This window comes from Dreissena polymorpha, chromosome 10 (genome assembly GCF_020536995.1).
Source record: "Dreissena polymorpha isolate Duluth1 chromosome 10, UMN_Dpol_1.0, whole genome shotgun sequence".
Classification (NCBI taxonomy): domain Eukaryota; kingdom Metazoa; phylum Mollusca; class Bivalvia; order Myida; family Dreissenidae; genus Dreissena; species Dreissena polymorpha.
Window position 1 is genome coordinate 5,457,020 of NC_068364.1, and position 24,938 is coordinate 5,481,957.

Sequence of the window (24,938 nt, forward strand, 5' to 3'; positions counted from 1 at the left end):
TATAATATTATCAGATATGTAAATGCATAGAAACTGTCATCAAATGTCTCGTATGTGTTCACATTTAAATCAGTTTATTATTAGACTCGCTTTTAGCTCTTAAGTGAGGGTAAAATGTTACGAAAATGAACGTCTATATTGTGACGTCAATAAGAGTACGTTTTACAATGAAAGACACGTCAACCAAAATACAGTACGGTGTAGGAAAGGGAACATTTTAACTTAACACCGGTTGCCACGCTGGAGGCGGCCATCTTGGAAAACAACAACCGGTAGAAACACGAAATTCGCCTTTTATTGAGTTTCCGATACAAATTAACAATCTAAATCATGCATTTGTTAGCTTATTTCACGTTCGCGGTGTATTTATCCGTTTCTCTCGGAGGTGAAATGACTTTTGAGCTGCCTGACAACGAAAAACAATGTTTCTTTGAATCGGTGGAGAAAGGAGTTGAAAGTACACTGGAATTTCAGGTTGGAACACATTTTGTTTTGATCATTTTTACATTTATTTTCGTCATAAAGGATATTTAAACCAAGCATGGTTTTTCATGTTTCACCATCGATCGTTTGTTCGTTAATCTGTGATATTTTCAAAATATATACATTTGTGTTTGCGTCATACCCCACCCGACCATAAAGCCGTAAAGGTCAGTATTCTGGATTTTGTGTGTGGCTTTGTCTGAGAGCCTACAAGATGACTGCACAATGCAGGGTTAAATAGGGACAAAGTAAGGAAAGTCAGACTTGTTTATTATTATGAAATAATTTGGTAAATCTAAGAAACTTCCTTGTCTTATTCTTTCAGTATTTTTTTCTCACTTCTGTGTGAATTATATTGGTACCTGTCAGTGTGAAAGTTTCTGTTGTTTTTTAAGTGAGAATTGGAATTTTATCTCTTTCCATAAAATGACTTTAAGAATAAATTAAAATAGATAAACTGTAAAAAAAAAACCTTTGAGGTAAAATTTAAATTACACATATGGTAGGTTCTTTTTGAGTCATGGGTATGGAGATCAGGTAAAATCCTTTGATAGAACGTTCCCATATAATGCAGTTCAATGCACAAATGTTCTGACTCGGTCACCATTGTTTTGCTGATCAAATACAGGTCAATATATTATCAGAATGCACCGATCATTAAGAAACTATTTTCAAGATCGGGTTTCTTCTTCTCCTTCCCAGTAATTGCTGGTCTACTCTGGAGCATCGTCGCAATTTGACCAATCAAGGAGTCTTGGGCCTGGTTAGAACCAGTACTTGGTGTCATTGGGGGATATCAAAAGAACGCTCAAAAGAACGCTCCCACTCTGGGGATCGAACCAGTGACCTCCTGATCGCTAGGCTGACACCATATCCACTACACCACAGTGATCTTTGACACCATCAACACAATCGATTGTTATGTCCCCCACCACTATAGTAGGAGACATATTGTTTTTGCCCTGTCTGTTTGTTTGTTGCTTTGTTTGTTTGTTTGTGCAAACTTTAAAATTTGCAATAACTTTTTCAATATTGAAGATAGCAACTTCATATTTAGCATGCATGTGTATCTAATGGATCTGCACATTTGGAGTCGTGAAAGGTCATGGTCATCATTCAAGGTCAAAGGTCTACATATGGGTCAAAATCACTCATTTAATGTACACTTGCAATATTGAAGATAGCAACTTGATATTTGGCATGCATGTGTATCTCATGGAGCTGCACATTTTTAGTGGTGAAAGGTCAAGGTCAAAGGTCAAATATATGGGGACATAGTGTTTCACAAACACATCGCTTGTTTATTATTATTACAGACAAGTAACATTTGAAAAAAATATATTAAGACAAGAAGCATGATATAGCATTGATTATGGTTCCTTGATGACAATATTCTTGGTTATTTGTGATTTTAAACCTTCAAAGTTGAGTAGAATTTAAGAAAAGTCATGGATTCAGATTCAGAAGGAAACTTAAGGGAAGTAAGTTTGAAAAAAAAACAGTTGTACAATGTAGGTAAGGTTTTTAAGTGTAGCCATTAAATTGCCATTGAGATTAGCACAAATATATATATAAACTTTTAATAGATATATATACACTATTTGTGCTGACCATTCCAGGATGTGGAGCAGTTAAGGAAGTATAAAGGAGTACAAATGTAGGGCAAATCACAGTGCTTTTTTCATTCAAAATCAGGTAATCAGCCCCATTCCCAATGGAAAAAAAAGATAATATTTTTTTACCCAAAAGAAGTTTAAAATTCCAAATGGAAAGTTTAAAAGAAAAAGTTTTTTCGTTTTTTTTTCTCAATATTTTGTTCAACTCCATTCCATTTAAGTTTAACCTTAGTAAATATAATACTGAAAACACTTGTCTTCTCAATTTTGAAGCATTTTTTAGCAAATCAACAAGAACAATATTTCCCCAATTTTAGTCAAGACATCGCAAATTTTCCCAATTCAAAGAGACCCAGCATATTCCCAAAATGGTGGAAAAAAACACTGAATCACAAAGTATGTTTTTTTGCTCTAAATGTCTTTTTCTTAACTTTTATCTGTTCTTTTTATCTTTTTTCAGGTTATAACCGGTGGTCAATATGATGTAGACATGGAACTGGTCTCACCTAATGGGAAAGTTTTGTACAAGGGTGTCAAGAAACAATACGACAGTGTCACATGGAAGGCGGAGGAAACCGGCATATTTAAATTCTGTTTTAGCAATGAGTTTTCTACCTTCACTCATAAGGTATGTTAATGGAATGAGTTAAATACTTGTACAAACTGTGCATTATATTATTTTAAGAAACTGTATGCCTACTATTTTTATGCCCCCAGTAGGGTGGCATATAGCAGTTGAACTGTCCGTCAGTGTGTCAGTATGTCAGTCAGTCTGTCCATCCGTCCGAAAACTTTAATGGCCATGACTTTTTCAATATTGAAGATAGCAACTTGATATTTGGCATGCATGTGCATCTCACGAAGCTGCACATTTTGAGTGGTGAAAGGTGAAGGTCAAGGTCATCCTTCAATGTCTAATATATGGCGCCTGTCCGTCCGTCCAAAAACTTTAACATTGGCCATAACTTTTTCACTATTGAAGATAGCAACTTGATATTTGGCATGCATGTGTATCTCATGGAGCTGAACATTTTGAGTGGTGAAAGGTGAAAGACAAGGTCATCCTTCAAGGTCAAATGTCAAATTTATGGTGTCTGTCCGTACGAAAACTTTAACATTGGCCATAACTTTTTCAATAATGAAGATAGCAACTTGATATATGGCATGCATGTGCATCTCACGGAGCAGCACATTTTGAGTGGTGAAAGGTGAAGGTCAAGGTCATCCTTCAAGGTCAAAGGTCAACCAAAAAATTTAATAATTTCAAAGCGGCGTTCTCATGAAGCTGCACATTTTGAGTGGTGGAAATTCAAGGTCAAGGTCATCCTTCAGTGTCAAAGGTCTAAAAAAAATAATTCAAAGCGGCGTTTTCATTAAGCTGCACATTTTGAATGGTGGAAGTTCAAGGTCAAGGTCATTCTTCAATGTCAAAGGTGAAATTTTTTAAATTTTAAAGCGGCGCAATAGGGGGCATTGTGTTTCTGACGAACACATCTCTTGTTGGAAAGTGTCTTTGTTTCAATTGATTGAACCATCATTTTCTACTCGGATACCTCGGGAAAGCATCAATTGAATGCTTTTGGAATTATGCAAAACACAGGACCCTTGATCAAATGAACAACCAGGCAGGGTTTCATCTGGATTTGAAACTTATAAACTATAAAAAATGTACATGTGTAACCAGGCTCAACTCGGCCGAAATCCCAAATCGGCCAGGTCTTATTTGGCATGATTACGAACTTGCCCGGGTCTTTCGAGATTCGTCGATCATTCATTGCTGACTAGGGAATTAATGAACAACCACGAAGTTTGGAATGTTTTTAAAAGAAACAACACAATTTTCCCTGTCGTATCAACCAATCAAAATAGCGGCAATATACGTCATCACAGGTGTCAGCCCATTGGGATGTCCAATCAGAGCACGTTCAACTGGTGTACGAAAATATCGATATTTTTCTATGCGAGTCATTCCTGTAATTGAGTTACCATTTGAATCAGTTTGCAAAGAAAATAGCAATTACAACTAATCCTATTTTTACCTTTCTAGATATGATGATTTTTAGCTCTGCTGTTTTCGGAGAAAACCCGAGGTATTGTCATAGCCAGCTCATCGTGTCGTCCGCCGTCCGCCGGTGTTGTGCTGAAACCTTTACATTGGCTCTAAAATCAAAGGGCTTCCAACTACAACTTTGAAACTTCATATGTTGATGCACCTAGATGAGTTCTACACGCCACACCCATTTTTGGGTCACTAGGTCAAAGGTCAAGGTCACTGACCTATAAAAAAAATCACAAAAATCTGACAAGCTTTAATTTATTCAAAACTGCACCCGCAGCCAAGCATTGGCACCCGTTATGCGGTGCTCTTGTTTAATTCTCACTGTGTTTTGAACCATTTTTATCCACTCCGAAAAATTTTCGGAGGGGATATAGTAAAAGTCTCCGTCCATCTGTCTGTCCATCCGTCCGTCCAAAACTTTTAACTCTTAAACTACTGAAGGGATTTACTTGAAACTTTAAATATAAACAGATGGCAAGAAGGAGAAGTGCAGTGATTAAGAACCATAACTATATCTACCTTAGTTTTTCAATTATATCCCATTATTATGCCCCCCTTCGAAGAAGAGGGGGTATATTGCTTTGCTCATGTTGGTCGGTCGGTAGGTCGGTCGGTCCGTCCGTCCACCAGGTGGTTGTCAAGACGATAACTCAAGAACGCTTGGGCCTAGGATCATGAAACTTCATAGGTACATTGATCATGACTTGCAGATGACCCCTATTGATTTTGAGGTCACTAGGTCAAAGGTCAAGGTCACGGTGACCCGAAATAGTAAAATGGTTTCCGGATGATAACTCAAGAACACATACGCCTAGGATCATGAAACTTCATGGGTAGATTGATCATGACTCGCAGATGACCGCTATTGATTTTGAGGTCACTAGGTCAAAGGTCAAGGTCACGGTGACCCGAAATAGTAAAATGGTTTCCGGATGATAACTAAAGAACGCATACGCCTAGGATCATGAAACTTCATGGGTAGATTGATCATGACTTGCAGATGACCCCTATTGATTTTGAGGTCACTAGGTCAAAGGTCAAGGTCACGGTGACCCGAAATAGAAAAATGATTTTCGGATGATGCAAGAAGGCATATGCCTAGGATCATGAAACTTTATAGGTAGATTGATCATGACTCGCAGATGACCCCTATTGATTTTCAGGTCACTAGGTCAAAGGTCAAGGTCACGGTGACCCGAAATAGTAAAATGATTTTCGGATGATAACTCAAGAACGCATATGCCTAGGATCATGAAACTTCATAGGTAGATTGATCATGACTCGCAGATGACCCCTATTGATTTTGAGGTCACAAGGTCAAAGGTCAAGGTCACGGTGACCCGAAATAGTAAAATGATTTTCTGATGATAACTCAAGAACGCTTATGCCTAGGATCATGACACTTCATAGGTACATTGATTGTGACTTGCAGATGACCCTTATTGATTTTCAGGTCAATAGGTCAAAGGTCAAGGTCACAGTGACAAAAGTCGTATTCACACAATGGCTGCCAGTACAACGGACAGCCCATATGGGGGGCATGCATGTTTTACAAACAGCCCTTGTTTAATTTCAAAGTTAATTCTTGTCCGGAGCATAACTATAAATCTACTGAAGGGATTTACTTTAAATATAAACAGATGGCAAGTAGGAGAAGTGCAGTGACCTAGAACCATAACTCTATCTACCTTAGTTTTTTTATTTATCTCCCTTTATTTAATTTCATAGTAAATATTTGTCCGTAGCATAAACTCTAAATATACGAAGGGATTTACTTGAAACTTTAAATATAAACAGATAGCAAGTAGGAGAAGTGCAGTGACTAAGAACCGTAACTCTATCTACCTTGTTTTTTTCATTATTTCCCTTTATTTAATTTCAAAGTAAATTATTGTCTGCAGCATAACTCTAAATCTACTGAAGGGATTTACTTGAAACTAGAAATATAAACAGATGGCAACTAGGAGAAGTGCAGTGAACATGAGCCATAACTCTATCGGCCGTAGTTTTTTCAATTACCTCCCTTTTTTCATTTCCATATATTTTATTCTCTACAGCATAACTCCAACACTGTATAACTTATTGATCCTTTAAATATAAATAGATGACACAGGTGCCATGTTTTACAAATATTCTACTCTCTAAAACAAATGTTCTCATACAAGCAAACACATTTCGGTGGGGATTTGGCACTACTGTGACAAGCTCTTGTATGTATTCGTTTAGCGAGATCAGACTTTTCAACTTTTGCACATCCTAAACATATGCCACTAAGCATTCTGCTTGAACAAATTTACAAAAACTTAACAATCTGATATTATTAGAGATAAAGATTTGGTGTAGTCTGTCCGTCAGGGTCAGTCTGTCTGTCCGTCAGGGTCAGTCTGTCTGTCCGTCAGTCCGTCTGTCACAAAACTTTTGATGGCTGTATCTCAGAAACTATATAGATATCAACATCAAAGTTCATGGGTGTATATATATTGATGAGAAGTGCCATGGACATGAGCCATAGCCCTACACTTTCTTAAATAAGAGTTATTGTCCTTTGTTTTGTTGTTTATAATATGTAACTGTTCAGGGCTATACTCTCAGATACAATACAAGACTTCAACAAGAATCTTCATACATGTATTGATATCAATGATGAGAAGTGACATGAACATGAATCATAACCCTACATGTACACTTTCTTAGATAAAAGTTGTGGCCCTTCGTTGTTTTTGTATTGTTTAAATTTTTAGGGCTTTATCTCAGATAAATGTATGCTACAAGATGTTCCATAGTTGTTCAAACACAAAGTACACTCTGTGGATTTCAATAAACGTAGACATGCCCGTGTCTGTTAACGTTGTGATTTATTAATTAATTCATTGCGATAGATCTTAAATACAAATGCTTTCTAATGTTCGTAATGTACAAAATAACAGCAAGACCATTAACAGGCCTCGTCCTCGACAATAAATTATGACCGCTCTGTACAATGGTTTATCGTGGACTGTCTTCCTGCTTTAACACAAACAGTGACTGGTTTAATACCCATGAAACACAAGACGATAGTATCCAGGAAAAGTTCAGCTAATTATCCCCCGTCATTGGTGGAGGGATATTGTTTTGGCTTTGTCCGTTTTTCCGTCGGTCCGTCTTTCTGTCCGTCCGTCTTTCTGTCCCTCATATCTTGGAAGTGCTTTGGCAGATTTAATTGAAACTTGGTATGAGTATATAATTATATGGATAAGAGGATGATGCATGCCAAATGGCATTGTACACCATCTGTTAATAACGGAGTTATGGCCCTTTGTATCTTGAAAAAATGCTTGTTTGAGTGTCAAATATAACACTTTTGTGTCCAGAAGCATATTAGCGGGGGATATCAATTCAAAAAATTTGCTTGTTACCAAAGGAGTGTAACTAATAAATGAAATTTTGGCCTATCTGATTGACACTACATGGGGAAGTCTGCTACGTAAATAAATTAATGACTTGTAATAAGGCCACGCCATTAAATCATTGTTTTTGTAAACATAAGGTTTCACTATTTTTTTTTCTAATGTTCAATAGATAATGTTCAAATATTCTTTATGTTACACAGATTTCAATATGAAACTGCATGGATGTATAGATATCAATGAGGAAAATTGCAAATCATAAAAACAATTACCCAATACTTGAATATTTTTTTAGGATTATACCATGTATCAAGGGATTTGCACCCATCAATAAAGAAACTAAAATTATTTTGCGGGGGGATATCAATTCAACGAATTCGCTTGTTGAAGTAAGGGTCCCTTTTGCAGTCCAAGGAACTGAAGATGGGAATAGCCGTGAATCAGTTGGTTTAATAACCTTGTCACTATTAAATATTATTCTATAATTTAAGTGGTTTTATTATTTGCAACAGTGATTTGGTGACTTTGTTTTACCTACTGCACTTATTGTGGCCAGTAACTTAAGAGACTATTGATGGGTGTAGTCCTTGTGGAAATTGTGCTTTCATGCATAATATTAATATAATTTTGTAAAAACATGTGGTCAACACTTTAAGTGTTATAACAAATTTTGATTGAAATCATTACACAAAACAGAAAATGTTTTGTTGAAGCTCAAATGAGCATAAATAGTTAAATGTGTAATACGAAACACACTTCCAATTTTTAACCAGGTTTTCCGAAGAAAAAAACTGGTTATAAGATTGGCGAATGCGGGCGGGCTGGCTGGCTGGCTGGCTGGTGGGCTGGCTGGCTGGTGGGCTGGCTGGCTGGCTGGCGGGCTGGTGTAACAAGCTTGTCAGGGCCATAACTTTGTCGTTCATTGTGAGATTTTAAAATCATTTGGCACATTTGTTAACCATCATTAGACGGTGTGTCGCGCGAAAAAATTATGTCAATATCTCCAAGGTCAAGGTCACACTTTGAGTTCAAAGGTAAAAAATAGCCATAAATGAGCTTGTCTGGGCTATAACTATGTCATTCATTATGAGATTTTAAAATCATTTGGCACATTTGTTCACCATCATGGGACGGTGTGTCGCACGAAAGAATCACGTCAATATCTCCAATGTCAAGGTCGCCACGACTAAAAATAGATTTATTTTAAAACACACTTACAAAGGGGGTTAATTTTGTTTGTTCATTTCAAAAGTTCAGTTTCAGTTGTCTCCCTTTATCAGATTTTTTTTCACAATGAAAACCTGGTTTTGTGACAATTTTGTCCCTTGTTAATAATGCAACATTAAAAAATTCGAGCTGCACGCAAGCAGTTCTCATGTTTTTGTGATGATCCTTGTCGTGATAAAAAGCGCATGAAAAGTATGCTGCTTATGTACACTGTTACGTCATCCACATGGAAAGCGTGGATGTATTGATTCTTGTATAAAAACTTTGTAGCACACAGAAAATCAAGATCTTTTTATTTTGGTTAAAAGTTTTGTCGTTCATTTTCACAAAATTCGATCACAAATAATGTTTGATTTACATTTTGTCTAAATGTACAGGTATTTCCAATCAAACAAGCTGTATCTCTATCCTTATTGTCTTAAACTTTGACCTTTTTCTTGACATACTTTTTCAGGTTGTGTACTTTGACCTAGAGGTGGGAGATGACGATGACAAGCTGTTTAAGTCCATAGATTCCCAGGCGACGGCAATGACCTTTGTAAGTACAAAACTGATATTTGATAGGTGGTAAGATGTTTGCCCGGGGAAGTTAATAGGTTTTGTCCATATTTAGTATACAATCAATCTGTTATAATAAGTATGGACTAGTGGGGAAACTACTGTAAATGATAACTAAAATGAATAGCAAAATTTACATTAGCTTTGCAGCAATATTATATTTATGCATGTACATGTATATATATTTTATATGTATGCTTTGTATATAGCGCTACTCTTGCATGCTTTGGTAAAGTTTGGTGGTGTTGGATATAGTAAGACAATTAGATTGACCAGTTACTTTGGTGTATTGTTTGGTAAACAGGGTAACATACTTCATAGTCTTAGAAACACATAATTATTATCATCATATGTTACCCATGATTAAAAATTGTCAATCTGTAGATTGTGGTTAACCATGGTTAAACATAATTAAATTTGTTAGGAACTTTAAAACCATGGTTAAACATGGTTAAAAATAGTAATCCATTGAAAAATTGGTCTGACAGTGTGAACAAAACATAATTAAAAAGCAGTATAACAAAGATAACTGTATAGATGAAACACAACAATGCATAATCCATTATCAAGTTGAACATGGTAAAACACGCTAAAAGACATACAGTAAACAACCAAAAAGTATGGACCATGGTAAAACATGGTTAAATTTGCTAATTCTGCAGTTATAATGATGATCCAAATTAAAATGGTTAGATTTCAGGAAAAAAAAAATAAGTACCTTGCTAACGATAAAGTAAAACAAACAAGAAAGTAGAATGTACAAAATGTTCTACACACACATTATCAGGAAAAAAATTTCGGTGTTGAATTTCAATTTGCCGTCATTTGTCTAAGTGTTACCATGCCTTATTTCATGGCCGATTTTACGACTCATGTGTGTTGTAATATGATGTTGGAAAAAGTGAAGATGGCGAGTGAAATATTTGTTTTTTCAATTAAAATATGATGGGTGTAAGTCTGCTGAGAAAGAAATACAATACAGCATTGGTATGATACATAACATGTTCATGGCATCAATATGAATTTACTCAATTTTAAGACATATAATGTTTCCTCAAACACCTTCACAAGAATTTAATGGAAAATTTACAGCTATTGTTATGCCCACCCCCACCCCCCTAAACTCCACAGTGGGGGGGCTTTCAGCATTATAATTTGGGAGCTTTAAGTGTTACACTATTGGGGGGTCTGGGGGATATTAAATTAATCAAATGCCACCAATCTAAGCCAAAGTATGCAAAACTATTACATTGTATTCAAAATTAAACTAGTATATATGGTGTTTGTGCTAATATATTAATAATTATAATAGGTAACAGTGCTTTTTTTCTTTATAAAGTACCCTTAAACGGCACTTACACAATTAGGAAAAACCTACAAATTTCCCAATTGCTGTCAAAATATTTCCAACGAAAGGTTTCCTTTTTATGCCCCCGGTAGGGTGGCATATAGCATTTGAACTGTCTCTCCGTCCGTCCGAAAACTTTAACATTGGCCATAACTTTTGCAATATTGAAATAGAAACTTGATATTTGGCATGTATGTGTATCTCATGGAGCTGCACATTTTGAGTGGTGAAAGGTCAAGGTCATCCTTCAAGGTCAAAAGTAAAAAAATACAATCCCAGGGAACTAATAAGCTTTAAAAGGAAAATAATTTTTAAACCTGCCAAATGATATATGGAAATTTTATTTCAAATCGGGGCAATAGGGAGCATTGTGTTTATGACAAACACATCTCTTGCTTTTTTAAATAAAATGCAACATTTAGTTTCCCTATGCATCTCTATGGCTTGAACCTAAGTAAATATAATATTGACAACTTGACAACACTTAGTTATCAATTTTTAAGTATTTAGGAGCAAAAAATAAAATACACCAATATCTCAATATCACGACTGCATGATGCAAATTTTCCCAATTTCAGGGCTTTTGGCGCTTTTTTTTTTAAAAGTTCAAAATGTAATATTGCACAGCTTGCAAGCTTGTGCTCATATCAATCTGTGCTACCATGGCTGAAAAGTTAGTTTTTATCTCAACTTAAGTAGTCAAGTCCCCCGTAAGTGATCACCAAATATCAAACTTTAAGATATCATACCAATGCTGTGTGTAAATCTTTCTATAGCTGGAGACGTCAGCCCACAATGCCCACGAAGCCCTGGCAGAGGTGCTCGACTACCAAACCCATCATAGACTTCGTGAAAACCAGGGACGGGCCTTCGCGGAAGATTTAAACCAACGAGTTCAGCTTTGGTCCATCATTTTGACAGTGGTTATTGTCATCACTGGGGTCGGACAAGTTTTGGTGCTAAGAAGTTTCTTCACTGACAAAAAGTTGCGACGAGGGCCTTAGTTTATATTAATTGTGTGTGTGTTTTTTGTTCAGATGATTTTTTATGCCCACAATGAACAATCTGTAATTAGGTTTATATTGGACTCACTCTGTCAGTTGATTTGTCAGTTTGTTGATCTGTCTATCAGTTTAAAATATGATAAGTTTGTGGAGTGATCTAATCCCTAGTTTCTCAAGTGATTAAATTGACAATTAAAATATATCATTTCTGTGGAGTGTATATGTAGTACACTTAGACCCCTTTTTGATGCCGAAACATCCATACATTTTTAAGTTGTTTGCCGTTTAATTTGCTGGAAAAGTAGTTGAGGGTTATCGAGGCTATATTAAAAATGTATTTTTCAAAAATATTCATTTTTAGTGTTTGACTTTGAATGTTTGTTTAGAAAGTGAAGAAGTCTAGGGTATGTTTTAACAAATTATTGATTAGATGCAAGCGTTTTTGAATGGGTGTTTTAAAATGCTCAGGTTAAGTCTTGTTCTGGTTGAATGGGAAAACATTGCAGTAGATTATAGAGGTAATTTCTTTCAAGTAGCTTTGATACAGATATAATTATGGAAAGATCTGAAGCAAATGAGCAGCAACTGCAGCCTACTCATTTATCGTTCTCCACTGCTGCCCCTCAGTATGCAAATGCTTCATATCTTTTGAAATTCAATATACATTGCAATCTTCCATGAGGTAATACACCAGACTAACAATGAATCATTTTAAGAATTTTACTCATGAATCCCAGGATCCCATTGGTAAATTGTGCATTAGGTTTAAGTTAAAATTGAAAGTTAAGACTTTAAAAATATCGATTTAATGCAGCATTTGTTAACAAAATTGAAATCAACTGTAAATGTTTTGTGTGTTTAACATGGGTTGTTTGGATTTTAATGTCCCCCACCACTATAATGGGGGACATTGTTTTTGCGCTGTCTGTTGGTTGATGGTTTGTGTGTTTGTTTGCTCCAACTTTAACATTTTGCCATAACTTTTGCAATATTGAAGATAGCAACTTCATATTTGGCATGCATGTGTATCTCATGGAGCTGCACATTTTGAGTGGTGAAAGGTCAAGGTCAAAGGTCAATTATATAGCTTCAAAGCGGCGCAGAAGGGGACATAGTGTTTCTGACAAACACATATCTTATTACACTAGTGAATGTAGTAGACAATAACGGTATGTTACCTTTTTATAAGAACAAAGAACTGATTGTAAAAGTTCAAAATGAAATGTAAGTAAAGAGGAATTCTATTAAAATGTGTGAATAAAGTGAAAACATTATATTTTTATGAAGACATAATCATATGAAAGAATGATAAATCTTCTGTTTACCCCAAATTAGTTTGTATGTGAAATACATTCCGTTTGTTTTCTTCTTTTTTTTTTAAAGTTGATTTGTTTAGTTCTTTATTTTAATATGAAAAATATCATGGATGCAAAAACTTTGTAATTCACTGATTCAAATAGTAAATAATAAGTTTCTCTTTCTCTTTCATTTTACAACTTTTTCTTTGTTTTCAAATTAATACATATATATATCGGACAATAAATTGAGCTGCATGGATGATATAAATATGTATAAAATTATTTATTTCTGTGTAAATTACAATCGTATGTATCTTCTTTTAAAGCTCACAGATATATTTCAATTGTGCTATACACACAGACACGAATTACCCTTAACAAATAACTATTTATGAACAATAAGGTTATACACTTTTAAAATAATACAGTTATAAGTGCCTAAACCAAATTAATAATAAATGTTGAATGATAATACTCATTCAGTTAAAATGTTTTGATGTTTCAATGAATTTAGAGAACTTAAAAATGGATCAGATTTGAATTATTATTTGTTTAGGCAAAATTATGTAACCAGTGTAATGAATGTTATACACCTTGATTTTGATGTTATTGTTTTTCATTTGAGTGTTTCATTTTGAAAGTTTTGCTTATTGTTTGTGTCTGATATGCAAGTATATATTTATTGCTATTTTAATCCATTACATAATTGTGATTGAATAAGTACATAAATATTAGTTAGCTAGTATTAAAATCAAATTTGTGCTACTATGCATAATATGTTATGTTTAGGCCAAAAAAAAAAATAGTCTTGGTTCAGGGAACATGGCCAGAAAAATGTAGGAGGGTAGGTAGGTTTTTTCTTTTTTTTTTTTTTTTTTTTTTTTTTTTACCAGTCGACTGATTTCAGGGTGAAAAAGGGTCAGTTAATGCACCCATGATTGTTTAAACACTGACCAAATGATTAATATTGCACATGTGGTATTTAGTCGTTGTATATTATTCAATATTCCTAGCTCTTTATGCACTTCTTCAGGGCTAGCGCTGGCCCAAAATTTCTTTTAGCCAACCATTTTTTCTTTGTCTGTCTGTGATAGTGTGACCTTCATATTCAAAAGTGAACAAGCCATCTGTATGAGTCTCTGGTGTTTGGGGTGTGACCTTCAGAATTTTTTTCATCATGAGACCTGAACTAGTCTCCGACAGGTGCTCAAGAGTCTGAATAGTGGCTGTAAAAAGGAGGGTAACCTCAGAATAGCACAAGTCTTTCTTCTGGTACATTTTTTGATAAAATGGCAATGGGTTTGAGCGCATCGCACAGGAAGTGAGCAGTGTACATAAATTTGAATGTTGCTATTGGTTTGTACAGGCTAAGGGCGTCACAGTACATTGATTTTGATTCATTATCAAAGCGAAGCCAATTGTTATCAAGTTTCCATGACTCTTTGAATGTTCTAGTGTTTTGTGTTTTAATTATTTTTTTTTGTTATGACTCTTTTTCGTCCAACAACGCTTTAAGGTTAAAGACGCCATGTTAGCGACTTTAGAGACAAAGTGGTTACTTCCATTTTTATAGTAGTGTAGATGAATGACTCTTCCTATGTGTTAAAAATTTGAAATGTTAATTAAAATTAAACCGCGCGTGTTTTTCACATTTTTATTTGATTAAAATACGCTGCTGTCAGTTAGCATAGTGTGCGAGTAAAACAAACAAATTAATTAATTATCATCTTTTCATTTCGATCGGAAATTGGCAGAAAGTTGTAACATCATCGACATAGAACTAATTATTTAATTATCACTTTTAAATTCAGATCAATAGACAGCTTGGAAATAATTAAAATATTGTCACGCTTCTTTTCATTTTTAATCTTTAATAATACGACATTTGCGACCGGCCGCTATTTTGTTTGCAGACGACAATATTAACTGTGTATTCAAAGTGCACAGTGTCTGCGCATGAATGACCGAATATTACTCCATAGCTCCACCCATTTTTACATTTCATTTAACAACGTCATTTCATGTGTAAGCGAGCTCAATGTTGATTGGCCAGCTAGCATGCGCACTTCAATAACAATAAGGTCAAGCGATGTCTCGTATACACGTGCAGACCGGTTATTGTTCACTGTTCAAATTGCGAACACTTTCATTGAAACAAAGAGAAAAATATAGAAAACCAATCCAGGTTTAATTGGTGGCTGTTTTCAATGAAATTTTACGAGATTTTAGCATTTTCGCCATCAGATTTTTTTCCATGGACCAAAAAAATCGTTAGGGTCGGGGGCAAAAAATAGGGTCGGTCGGGTTCCCTGAACCAAGACTATTTTTTTTTGGCCTTATCAGTACCGTGGTTGGTAAAATTGGGGGGGGGGGGGGGGGTGATTTGTATCATTAGTGGAAATTACTGATAATTAAAAAAGAGAGACTTTTAAATGAATTTATATGTAATGTGTGATGATGTTTACTATATTAGAAGAAGTTAAAACAAGTTTTCAATTCACATTTAAGAATTTAAAAAAATGTTCAATTAAAATGTTATGTTAATTATGTTTTTTATCCTTTTCCCATTAACACATACATGTAATTATTGTTAAATGTATATTCTTGAACTTATTGACAGGTTTTTCACTTGCTGTTGTGAAATGTGTTTTTCATTTTTAGCTCGGCTGTTTTCTGAGAAAACCCCAGGTTTTGCCATAGCCAGCTCGTCCTGTCATGTCCGCCGTCGTGCCGTCCGCGTCATGCTAAAACCTTAATATTTTGTCAAGGTTTTGAACATTGACTCTAAAATCAAAGTGCACCGACCTACAACTTTGAAACTTCATATGTAGCTGCACCTTGATGAGTTATACATGCCACACCCATTTTTGGGTCACTAGGTCAAAAGTCAAGGCCACTGTGACCTCTGAAAAAAAAAAATCTGTCAAGCTTTCATTTATTCAAAACGGCACCCGCAGCCCAGCGTGGCACTCGTTATGCAGTGCTGTTGTTTTCCCTTTGTCACTTATTTTGTACATATAGTTGAGTCTAGATTACGGATACTTGTTCATTATACTTTGTCACTTATTGTCACAACATTATTGTAAATGAATTAAATTATTTTCTACCACTGTAAGTGTTTGTTCCCTATGATTGAAGCAGTTGCAGTGGTGATTATGGTGATACTGATGATGACGATGATATTTATGATGGTTGTGGTGTTGGTAGAGTACATGTGGTGGTGTTGAACTGTGGTGGTGATGGTTATGATGATGATGATGGTGATAGTGATGATGATAATGATGATGATAGATGTGGTTATAATGCTGATCGGGAAGGAAGTCAAGATGACAGTGATGGTGGAAGTTAGGATGAAACTTGTGTCTCGAAGTACGTAATAACGTCCAAAATCAGAGTCAAAGAGACTAACGCATGCTCCTATATGTTTATCACAAACCTTATGAAGATTTTTGAATAGGAGTCAGGCTTTCTCTTCCGTTTGTTTTAACTAAAAAGACATTTATGTATCCCCAGTTCCCATAATTGGCTCATTCAGTTTATTTCGTATAAACCTGTTTTATTAAGGAAGAAACACCAGTTTATTTGTTCTTGTTTTCTTGAAAGAACGGGTCTTCGTTGATGAAGATGTAATGTGGTTTTCAAGTTTAATATCGACAAAGCGAGGTAGCTCAATATTGATTGCATTTGCATGAATTGCCTCCCTTTGTGAATTATGTTCTGTCCGATCGAAATATAGCATACCTTAAGACAAGACATCTCATAACAGTTACGATAAGTTTACTAGGTGTATTATCAAGGAACTGCCATTTTTTTACGATGAGATATATACAAATGTTGAATATGTCGCTCGATTCCAACCGTTAAAGACTCGATGTTTGTTTTTAAAGCATGGGTTTTTGCTTGTGTTGAATCAAATTTGATTAAGTTTAAACACGTTTCAACATTTTGTATTGTTTCATTAATTGTGTCATTAATTTTGGGGCTGTACTATACGATTTGCACAAAGATTTTAATAATATGATATATGATAACAAATAATAAAATTAAGCGAACAATTTGTTCTTTGCATGATAATCTCGTACCCCTCCACTAGTGTTACTAACCTTCCCTTCCCCTCGGGGTACTATCTGTTTTCCACCCCATTCCTACTACAACGCTTTACGGGAAAGGATTGTCATGTTTGACCCTGAAATAGATGCCTTATATGCTGAAGAGTTTTTATGCCCCCGGATCGAAAGATGGGGGTATATTGTTTTTGGCCTGTCTGTCATTGTATGTGTCTGTGTGTGTGTGTGTTTGTGTGTTTCCCAAAACTTTAACCAAAACTTTAACCTTCGTCATAACTTTTGAAATATAGAACATAGCAACTTGGTATTTGGCATGCATGTGTATCTCATGAAGCTGCACATTTTGAGTGGTGAAAGGTCAAGGTCATCCTTCAAGGTCAAAGTCAAATATATGGTTTCAAAGCGGCGCAGTAGGGGGCATTGTGTTTCTGACAAACACATCTCGTTTTTCGGAATTTGGGTTGGATCACATGCATTACAAATAGCTTTGGTGTTATACAGACCGTACATGTAATTTGTATTTCGGTTTCCTTTAGACGCTACATTGCGGACTGAACACTTAATGTGTTTTTGTTTGGCTTATAAAATTATTTTCATAGAACATATATTAGTGAATTAAGCAGCTATTCAACTGGCGGTTCTCTTAGACGTTTTCATTTTTTTTTAAATATAAATACTCGATACAAAAAGAAAAACTTCACGCTATATGTAGCACAGAAATAGCAGGGAGAGAAATAACCATTTTTAGCGAGGCTGTTTTCGGAGAAAACTCGAGGTATTGTCATAGCCTGCTCGTCGTCCGCCGTCCGCCGGCGTAGTGCTGAAACCTTTACATTGGCTCTAAAATCAAAGTGCTTCCATCTCACCTTTGAAACGTCATATGTAGATGCACCTTGGTGAGTTCTACACGCCACAAGCATTTTGGGTCACTAGGTCAAAGGTCAAGGTTATGCAGTGCTCTTGTTCATACATTTTAATCGTCCCCTTTTTCTATGACGATATAGCACGTTGTCGCAGTGAAGAGACTCACATTTAATTGACTTATTTAAAAGGTTGCAATTTGCACCAAGTTTTTAATCTAAAGTTATTAGATTGGTGGCGGTCTGTCATTCTTGCATGGGGCTGCCGGTAAAAAGCGTGTTGAATTGACCAACCCTTATGGAGCGTTGAATTCTTACGTAAGAAGTAGGCATTGAAACCTAGCTTGGGATTGAATTTTGGGCCAGTAGGTAAAGGTCAATGATTCTTAAATGGTCCGAAATGCATCAGTTCATGAAAGTGATTTATCAGGGTGCAGAATCAACGGGTTTTTCAGGGGTTTGCACACGGGCTGGACATAATGTAAACACACCGAAATTTATTTTTAAAATATCTCAAGTTATTGAAATTCATTTTCAAAAAATCTGAAGTGCAGTTTGCGCCGATGTCTTAAGGTATAAGTTTAAATCCTGGAATATGTCTGAAATCGGTGACAAAATGTCACGTTTCGTGAAGCATAACCGAATACTTTTTGTAAATGAATGCAGAACACATCGAATTTTTAAACAAGAACACATGCCTATTATATAAACTAATTCTGATGTATTTCACATTTCCATAATCAGCATAAGAAACTGTCGTGTGTGTACTAGTTGAAATTCTGCAAAAAAAAAATGTTTTAAAAAGTGGGAACCTCACAAAGTCACGTTTTCCTGCACTCTGTTTATGCTAGAGGCTGGAATTTTGTGTTAAGGTAGTACAAGTAGCTTACGCGCATGCATAGCTTTGTGCTGCACAGTTAATTTCAATTTAATATATTGGTAACAAGAGTGCCAAACTGTCACAAGATACGCCCGTTCGAAGGTTTTGGACACCATGCTCAATGCTTGAAATGCACTAAGTGACCTCGCGACCTAGTTATTGACCCGGCATGACCCATATTTGAACTTGACCTAGATATCATTTAGATGTAACATCTGACTAAATTTGGGAAAGATCAGATGAAAACTACTTCAATTAGAGAGCGGACACCATGCTAAATGCTTAAAATGCACTATGTGACCTCGTTTTTGACCCGGCATGACCCACATTCGAACTTGACCTACATATCAACTAGACACAACTTCTGACCATATAAGGTGACGATCAGATGACCTCTACTTCAATTAGAGAGCGGACATCATGCTAAATGCTTGAAATGCACTAAGTAACCTCGTGAACTAGTTCTGACCCGACAGTACCCATATTTGAAATTGACCTAACTAGACACAACTTCTGACCAAATTTGGTGAAGATCAGGTGAAAACTAGTTCAATTAGAGAGCGGACACCATGCTTAATCCTTGAAATGCACTAAGTGACCCCCGTGACCTAGTTTTTGACCTGGCATGACCCATATTCGAACTTGACCTATATTCGAACTTGACCTAGATATTGTCTAGACACTACTTCTGACCAAGTTTGGTAAAGATCGGGTGAAAACTATTTGAATTAGAAAGCGGACACTGCTGTGGACGCCGCCCGCCAATGGTGTAACTATAATACGTCCCGTTTTTAAAAACGGGCGTATAAAAAGGGGAAATCTGATTTCTTGTAATATTTGTGCATTTCTGTTCTCTTTCAGATGGAAACTGCCAGTCACGCCATCCACGAGAGCATGAGTGACGTCATCGATTACCAGACGCACTTTAAACTACGCGAGACCCAAGGGAGAGCATTCGCAGAGGACTTGAATGCACGAGTTATGTACTGGTCCATGCTGGAATCTTGCACTGTCCTTTTAATAGGCATCGGGCAGGTTTTGGTTTTGCGCAGCTTTTTTACTGAGAAGAAAACCTCTGGAATACCGGTTATTAGATAATACTATTTTTACTTAGATTACTTATTTGCCGTCTAAGAGCCAGAAGTTCGTTGACTTATGGCCCTTTATTATCTCATGACGGATTTTGTTTCCATTTTCTTTTTTCTGCTATTTTTTAAATGCATAAATAACTCGATGCGCGATCCCTCATTTTAGCGTATAAAACTAACAGATAAACGATTTTTATATTTGAGAAAATAGTCATTTTTTCATGAAAAACACTTATGCGTATTGCATTTTTTTATTAATAAATAAATACACGTCAAAATAAATTTGAAAATATAATGCCACATTCGCCGTCGATGTGCTCTGTTTACTTTACTTTTCTTGAAGGTGCTTTTTAGTAAAATATGGTTAGTTAGTATGTTAACAAATAAAGAACATAATCAGTAACTATAAGAAACTAACAAGCCGAACAATATACCGAAACGTATGGTTACTTTTTAAAAGGACTTGTTCCTAGACTGTCGCTATGACTTTCGGTAAAATTGTGTGTCATATAATAGAACAATAAAAGAACAGTATACATCAGGGATAGCTATGTCACTTAAGGCGTAGACTCATAAGGACAATGGAGCTGTATTAATGAATTATCATCAGTTGAAATTGATTAAATAAAAAAGCGTTACAAACGCAAAAAAATAAATAGTTTGGTGTTGAAATATTGCTCTACTTTTCCGTGGTTAAACTACATAAATTTAAGGTATTTATTGACACACTTCGAAAAATGTCTCTAACGGTAAATAAATCCTTTAAACCTGTTTATTTCGAAACCGATACTCTTACTTTTGATGTACTTACAAAACTCTGAAAACGGTACTTAATTCTTAGTTTATATTTGCATGTTAAGAATGGTTGATTTTATGTTTGATTGATTTCAGTACCAGGCATGTTTAATGACAATTTTCGCAACTGTTTATTTTTGCTTTTGGTACACGAGTATTACTTTTTGTACTTAAATAATTGTTGGTGCCGTGTTTAGCCTATTATATTACAATTTTATATAAGAAATTGTTTTGTTATAAATTCAACGTATTTTGTTGACATATTATGTGCAATGATTTTTCGTCAGATTTATTTCAGGTTAAGGCATTTTGATTTTGACTAATGTTTTTCTTCTTTTTCTAAATATTTCCCTTTGTTATTGGGGGCATATCATTATTGTGAAATTTCAATACTCATGAACGAGATGTCAATTCTGATTTGTTTTCACTTATTATATGACCCGCGTCATGCGAAAAAGGTGCTTATGCTATATGTGCATTCGCACATTTTGTCATTATTGAGCATGTCAAGTACGAACACTATTTTTTTTGAAGAACCTCCCAAAACACTTTAAACTCTTAATATTTTGTGTAATGATTAATTTTTTACAACTTTAAAACAGCGATATTAAATGATTCTCTGATATTATGTACGTTATCTTCCGTGCGTTATGTTTCATTGTGTGTGAGATTTCTTTTGATTTTCGTATTAAATGCAATTACTAATTTCTATAATAATAATTGCAATGTCAGAACACATGTTGGTAAAGCGCAAATATCTATTTAGCTCTCTTTTACCATTAGTTTTTTACCATGGCCATAATCACAAATGGGGAGGCAATATTTTGTTATTGTTAGTTACAGAGACAACGGAAGATTAATAAATATGACCAATATGTATGCTGAAACAAATTATTGAATAAAATGGAATAATTGTATTGCTTTAATTATGTTGTGTATGATACGGAATAAACTTAATTAAGTATGAGAATGTATCTGTGTTTTTCATTCATCGATCTAAACCAAAGAACGTATATTTATGTGCACAAGCAAAGGTCTTTGAAGGCTATCCTCCCGGTTATTAGATAATACTATTTTTTCCTCGGAGCGGGAGTTTGAAGGTTTAAGCCCAACTTGGGACAAGATCTTATATGGTCGGTTGTCGACCCAGCAGATTGGTACATCAAGGGGTAACTATTGCCTTCCTCCCATGCACCCGGGCTAAAGGATATGAATCGGGAGTAAATATGTTAATCAGTAAAGGTTTTTCCATAAGTTAAGTGCGAGCGGTTACAATATAGTAAACAACAAATGTACCTACAAACTTTACTTGTATGTCTTCCAACCATGGCCAAGCGGTTGTGTGGTGAAGCTAAACAGACGAGTTTTAAAAATCATGAAATATATCAATTTTGTGTAAGATGTTAATGTGTAGATTCATGTAAATACCACCTTACTCATATGTTAGTGAGCGATTTAAAACACATCACAATATAGTGCTATGACGCGCAATTTTAAAAAAAAAACTCAAAATGCCCAGCACAGGACACGTGTTTGTTAACTCGTATACATTATCCCCATTCAACATAACGTAATGTCGACATGCCGTGTTTTACCTTAGGGGGGAATCACGTGATGATCAAAATGAAATTATTCTCGGTTTGATAAATACGGTATAGTATGGTTTAATACGTGTTATTTAGAAGAGAGATTATGGAAATGGTTTAGCGCAAATAATGCACGGGTTTTGTGTGCATGTTTTAGCGCGAAAGCGCACGAGTTTTTCGTTTTGGGGTATATATGATTTGCACATCTATTGAGTCGCCATTCGAGGGTGTATTTGACAGGCAAACGTTGTGGAACAAGAAAACGAAAGGGTGATAACCCCGCCCGCCCGCCCTTAATGAACATATGTATGGTTAAATAATTGGTTACATTGCTTTTATGTTATAATTTTGCAATTATAAAGTCTATATTTAGTATATTTTCAGTTCGGTTTTTAGTCCATGTGAGATGGGATCTTAACACGAACCGTTTCCTTTACTGGGAAAGACGATGGGTGTATTTTCATTTAAGTCTGAAGCAGCTAAGTTTTCTTGATTATTTTGACTCATTTTTTACTTAATATTGTGTTTAAATGAGGTTTTTTATGTGTCATGTTTTTCGAGACTCTCACTTCCTGGAGATAGTACCTCCAGCATATTTATTGAAATATTGGTATGTTTAAATGTCAGTGTTATTATTTTGTGTTCTCTTTCGTAATGAACGTTTAATTTTAAAGACATTCGTATTGTACGATTACTTAAGATTTTCATTTTGGTGTGACTGGTTAGATGTTGAAGTCGGTTTAATATAGCTGTTAAAAAAATAATAAAAAAATCGTCATTTGCATTTATATTTTTCTCGGAATACTTATGATTTATCAACATTCTTTTTAGGTGCTTTATGGATTTTATGGTTTCAGTGACTTGTTTGTTTCTTGTTGATGTCCGGGGATGTGTGCGGGATGCTTTTGATGTTTGTTTGTTATGTTAATTTGCGCAATGAAATTGATAATGATTTAATTACATTTTTTAATAAAGAATACTTAATGTTTACAGTATAATAATACCTGCTTATTTGTAGATTTCTCTAAAATTGGAGGTTTCGTGAGGTGATGAAGGCACCTAGAAACCGGTCTCGAGCCATGATGGGTCCTCATACGCCCCCCTGCCATTAAAAGAAAAAAATAAGAAAACAAAAATAACAGTAGGGATGCGTATCCCGCTCGCGGTTTTACCTGAATCGTTTATTACTACTGATTATTGTATCGGGTGTACGTGAAGCCATGTACACTTCTCTTGATTGGTGGTGGTGGATGAATCTTGCAGATATTAGCAGCTTCTTTGAACAAATTAATGTTTCACATTTGTTAATTTATAATATTTAAGCAAGTTAGCGTGATTGATGGGCATTGGGGGCATCCTGTGTGCACTTTGGGCATCGGCGGGGATCAGTTTATTTAAACAGTAACTCTTTATTTTATGTGAAGTATTCATAATTACATGCCCTACAGCATTTAAATAGTATCGTTTCAGTTCTTTATACACTTGAACAGAGATGTTACACCGTTTCCAGTCGTCTCGAGACTCATCAACTGAGCGGTGCCGTTGAGGTCTATATCCATTGCACATATAACACATACGGGCGTCAGAAGAATTGTTTTTTGCATTTATATGTTGAAAGTCCTGTCAAATACAAGCACTCACTCCTATTTTATTATTTGTATGATAATGATAATGATTATATGGATTATAAAGATGATGAGATTTTAATAGTATTTTGAGAATAGAGAATAATAAATTTACTCATAACTATGAGTAAATGGCAAATTCCGTGCAGAAACGAAACTCCGCGCTGAGATTTGACTGGAACCAGCAGAGCGATAAAATCCCTGCCGTTATAACCAACCACGCGATGATAGCCGAGCCCGTTGGTATGTTTACTTTTTTAAATTTAGGTTATTTTTTATGTATAATGAACCTCAAATTATACAATATTGAAAATAAAGATACTACTTTTCATAATATAATACTTTTAAAAAAATCCTACCAAATCTGGAAGGATCTTCTTGTGATGGCACAGATTGCATGTGAGAGCATGACACGTCAAATCGCGGAGTTTGTGTCGAAACAGGTATTTTTCGCCGTTGTGTACCCCATGTTACTTTTGTTTAATTTCAAAATGCCGCTAACTTTCCAATCATATCAGTAAGAAAGTGATAAACGTTATTTCGTATAAATATTCGCTTTTTATTTGGACTTTATTCGCTACGAATTTTCTTAGCGGGAGCTATCATTGTGTTATCAAAACAAAAGTAATAGGGAGTATAAACGTCGAAAAGTACCTGTTCGACACCTACGTCCCCATCTTGACTTCTTTTAGATTGTCGCGTGATTACCCAATATGTAAACAAGTGTTACCTTATTTTTTATGCCAGGCCTTCACTACAGTATAGAAAAAAATCGGGAACCAGATTAAAAAATAGACAACGTTATGGATTAAAATAGTTCAATCTTTCTTTTTAAGTTAATCAACTCTTTTCACGTGTATTCTATACTTCATTACGTCTATGTTAAGGGGAACTTTTGTCGAAGAACTTACTTGAACTTACTTAAATTCGGAGCGTGGAAATTCTTATTTATAACCCTGATTGAACCAAATCTGAACACCACGAATATGACATCTGCCAAATATCTCAAGTTTTTTTTAATTAATGTGCGGTATCGTTAAAGGGCCAATACTGTCTAA

The 24,938-nt window shown here is 35.3% G+C and overlaps 1 protein-coding gene across 2 annotated transcripts; it reads left to right on the forward strand.

The window, feature by feature from the left end:
* The first annotated feature begins 213 nt into the window (after positions 1-213).
* On the forward strand, positions 214-21,639 carry LOC127847393 (transmembrane emp24 domain-containing protein 7-like). Of its 2 annotated transcripts, none has more exons than XM_052379261.1 (4): positions 214-474; positions 2,560-2,727; positions 9,226-9,309; positions 19,648-21,639. In XM_052379261.1, the coding sequence occupies exons 1-4, from the start codon at positions 331-333 to the stop codon at positions 19,882-19,884; spliced, it is 633 nt and encodes a 210-aa protein (XP_052235221.1). In that variant the 5' UTR covers positions 214-330; the 3' UTR covers positions 19,885-21,639. The 2 variants fall into 2 exon arrangements, with proteins under 2 accessions (XP_052235221.1, XP_052235222.1); XM_052379262.1 differs by lacking the exon at positions 19,648-21,639 and adding an exon at positions 11,454-12,436.
* The last annotated feature ends 3,299 nt before the right edge of the window (positions 21,640-24,938 follow it).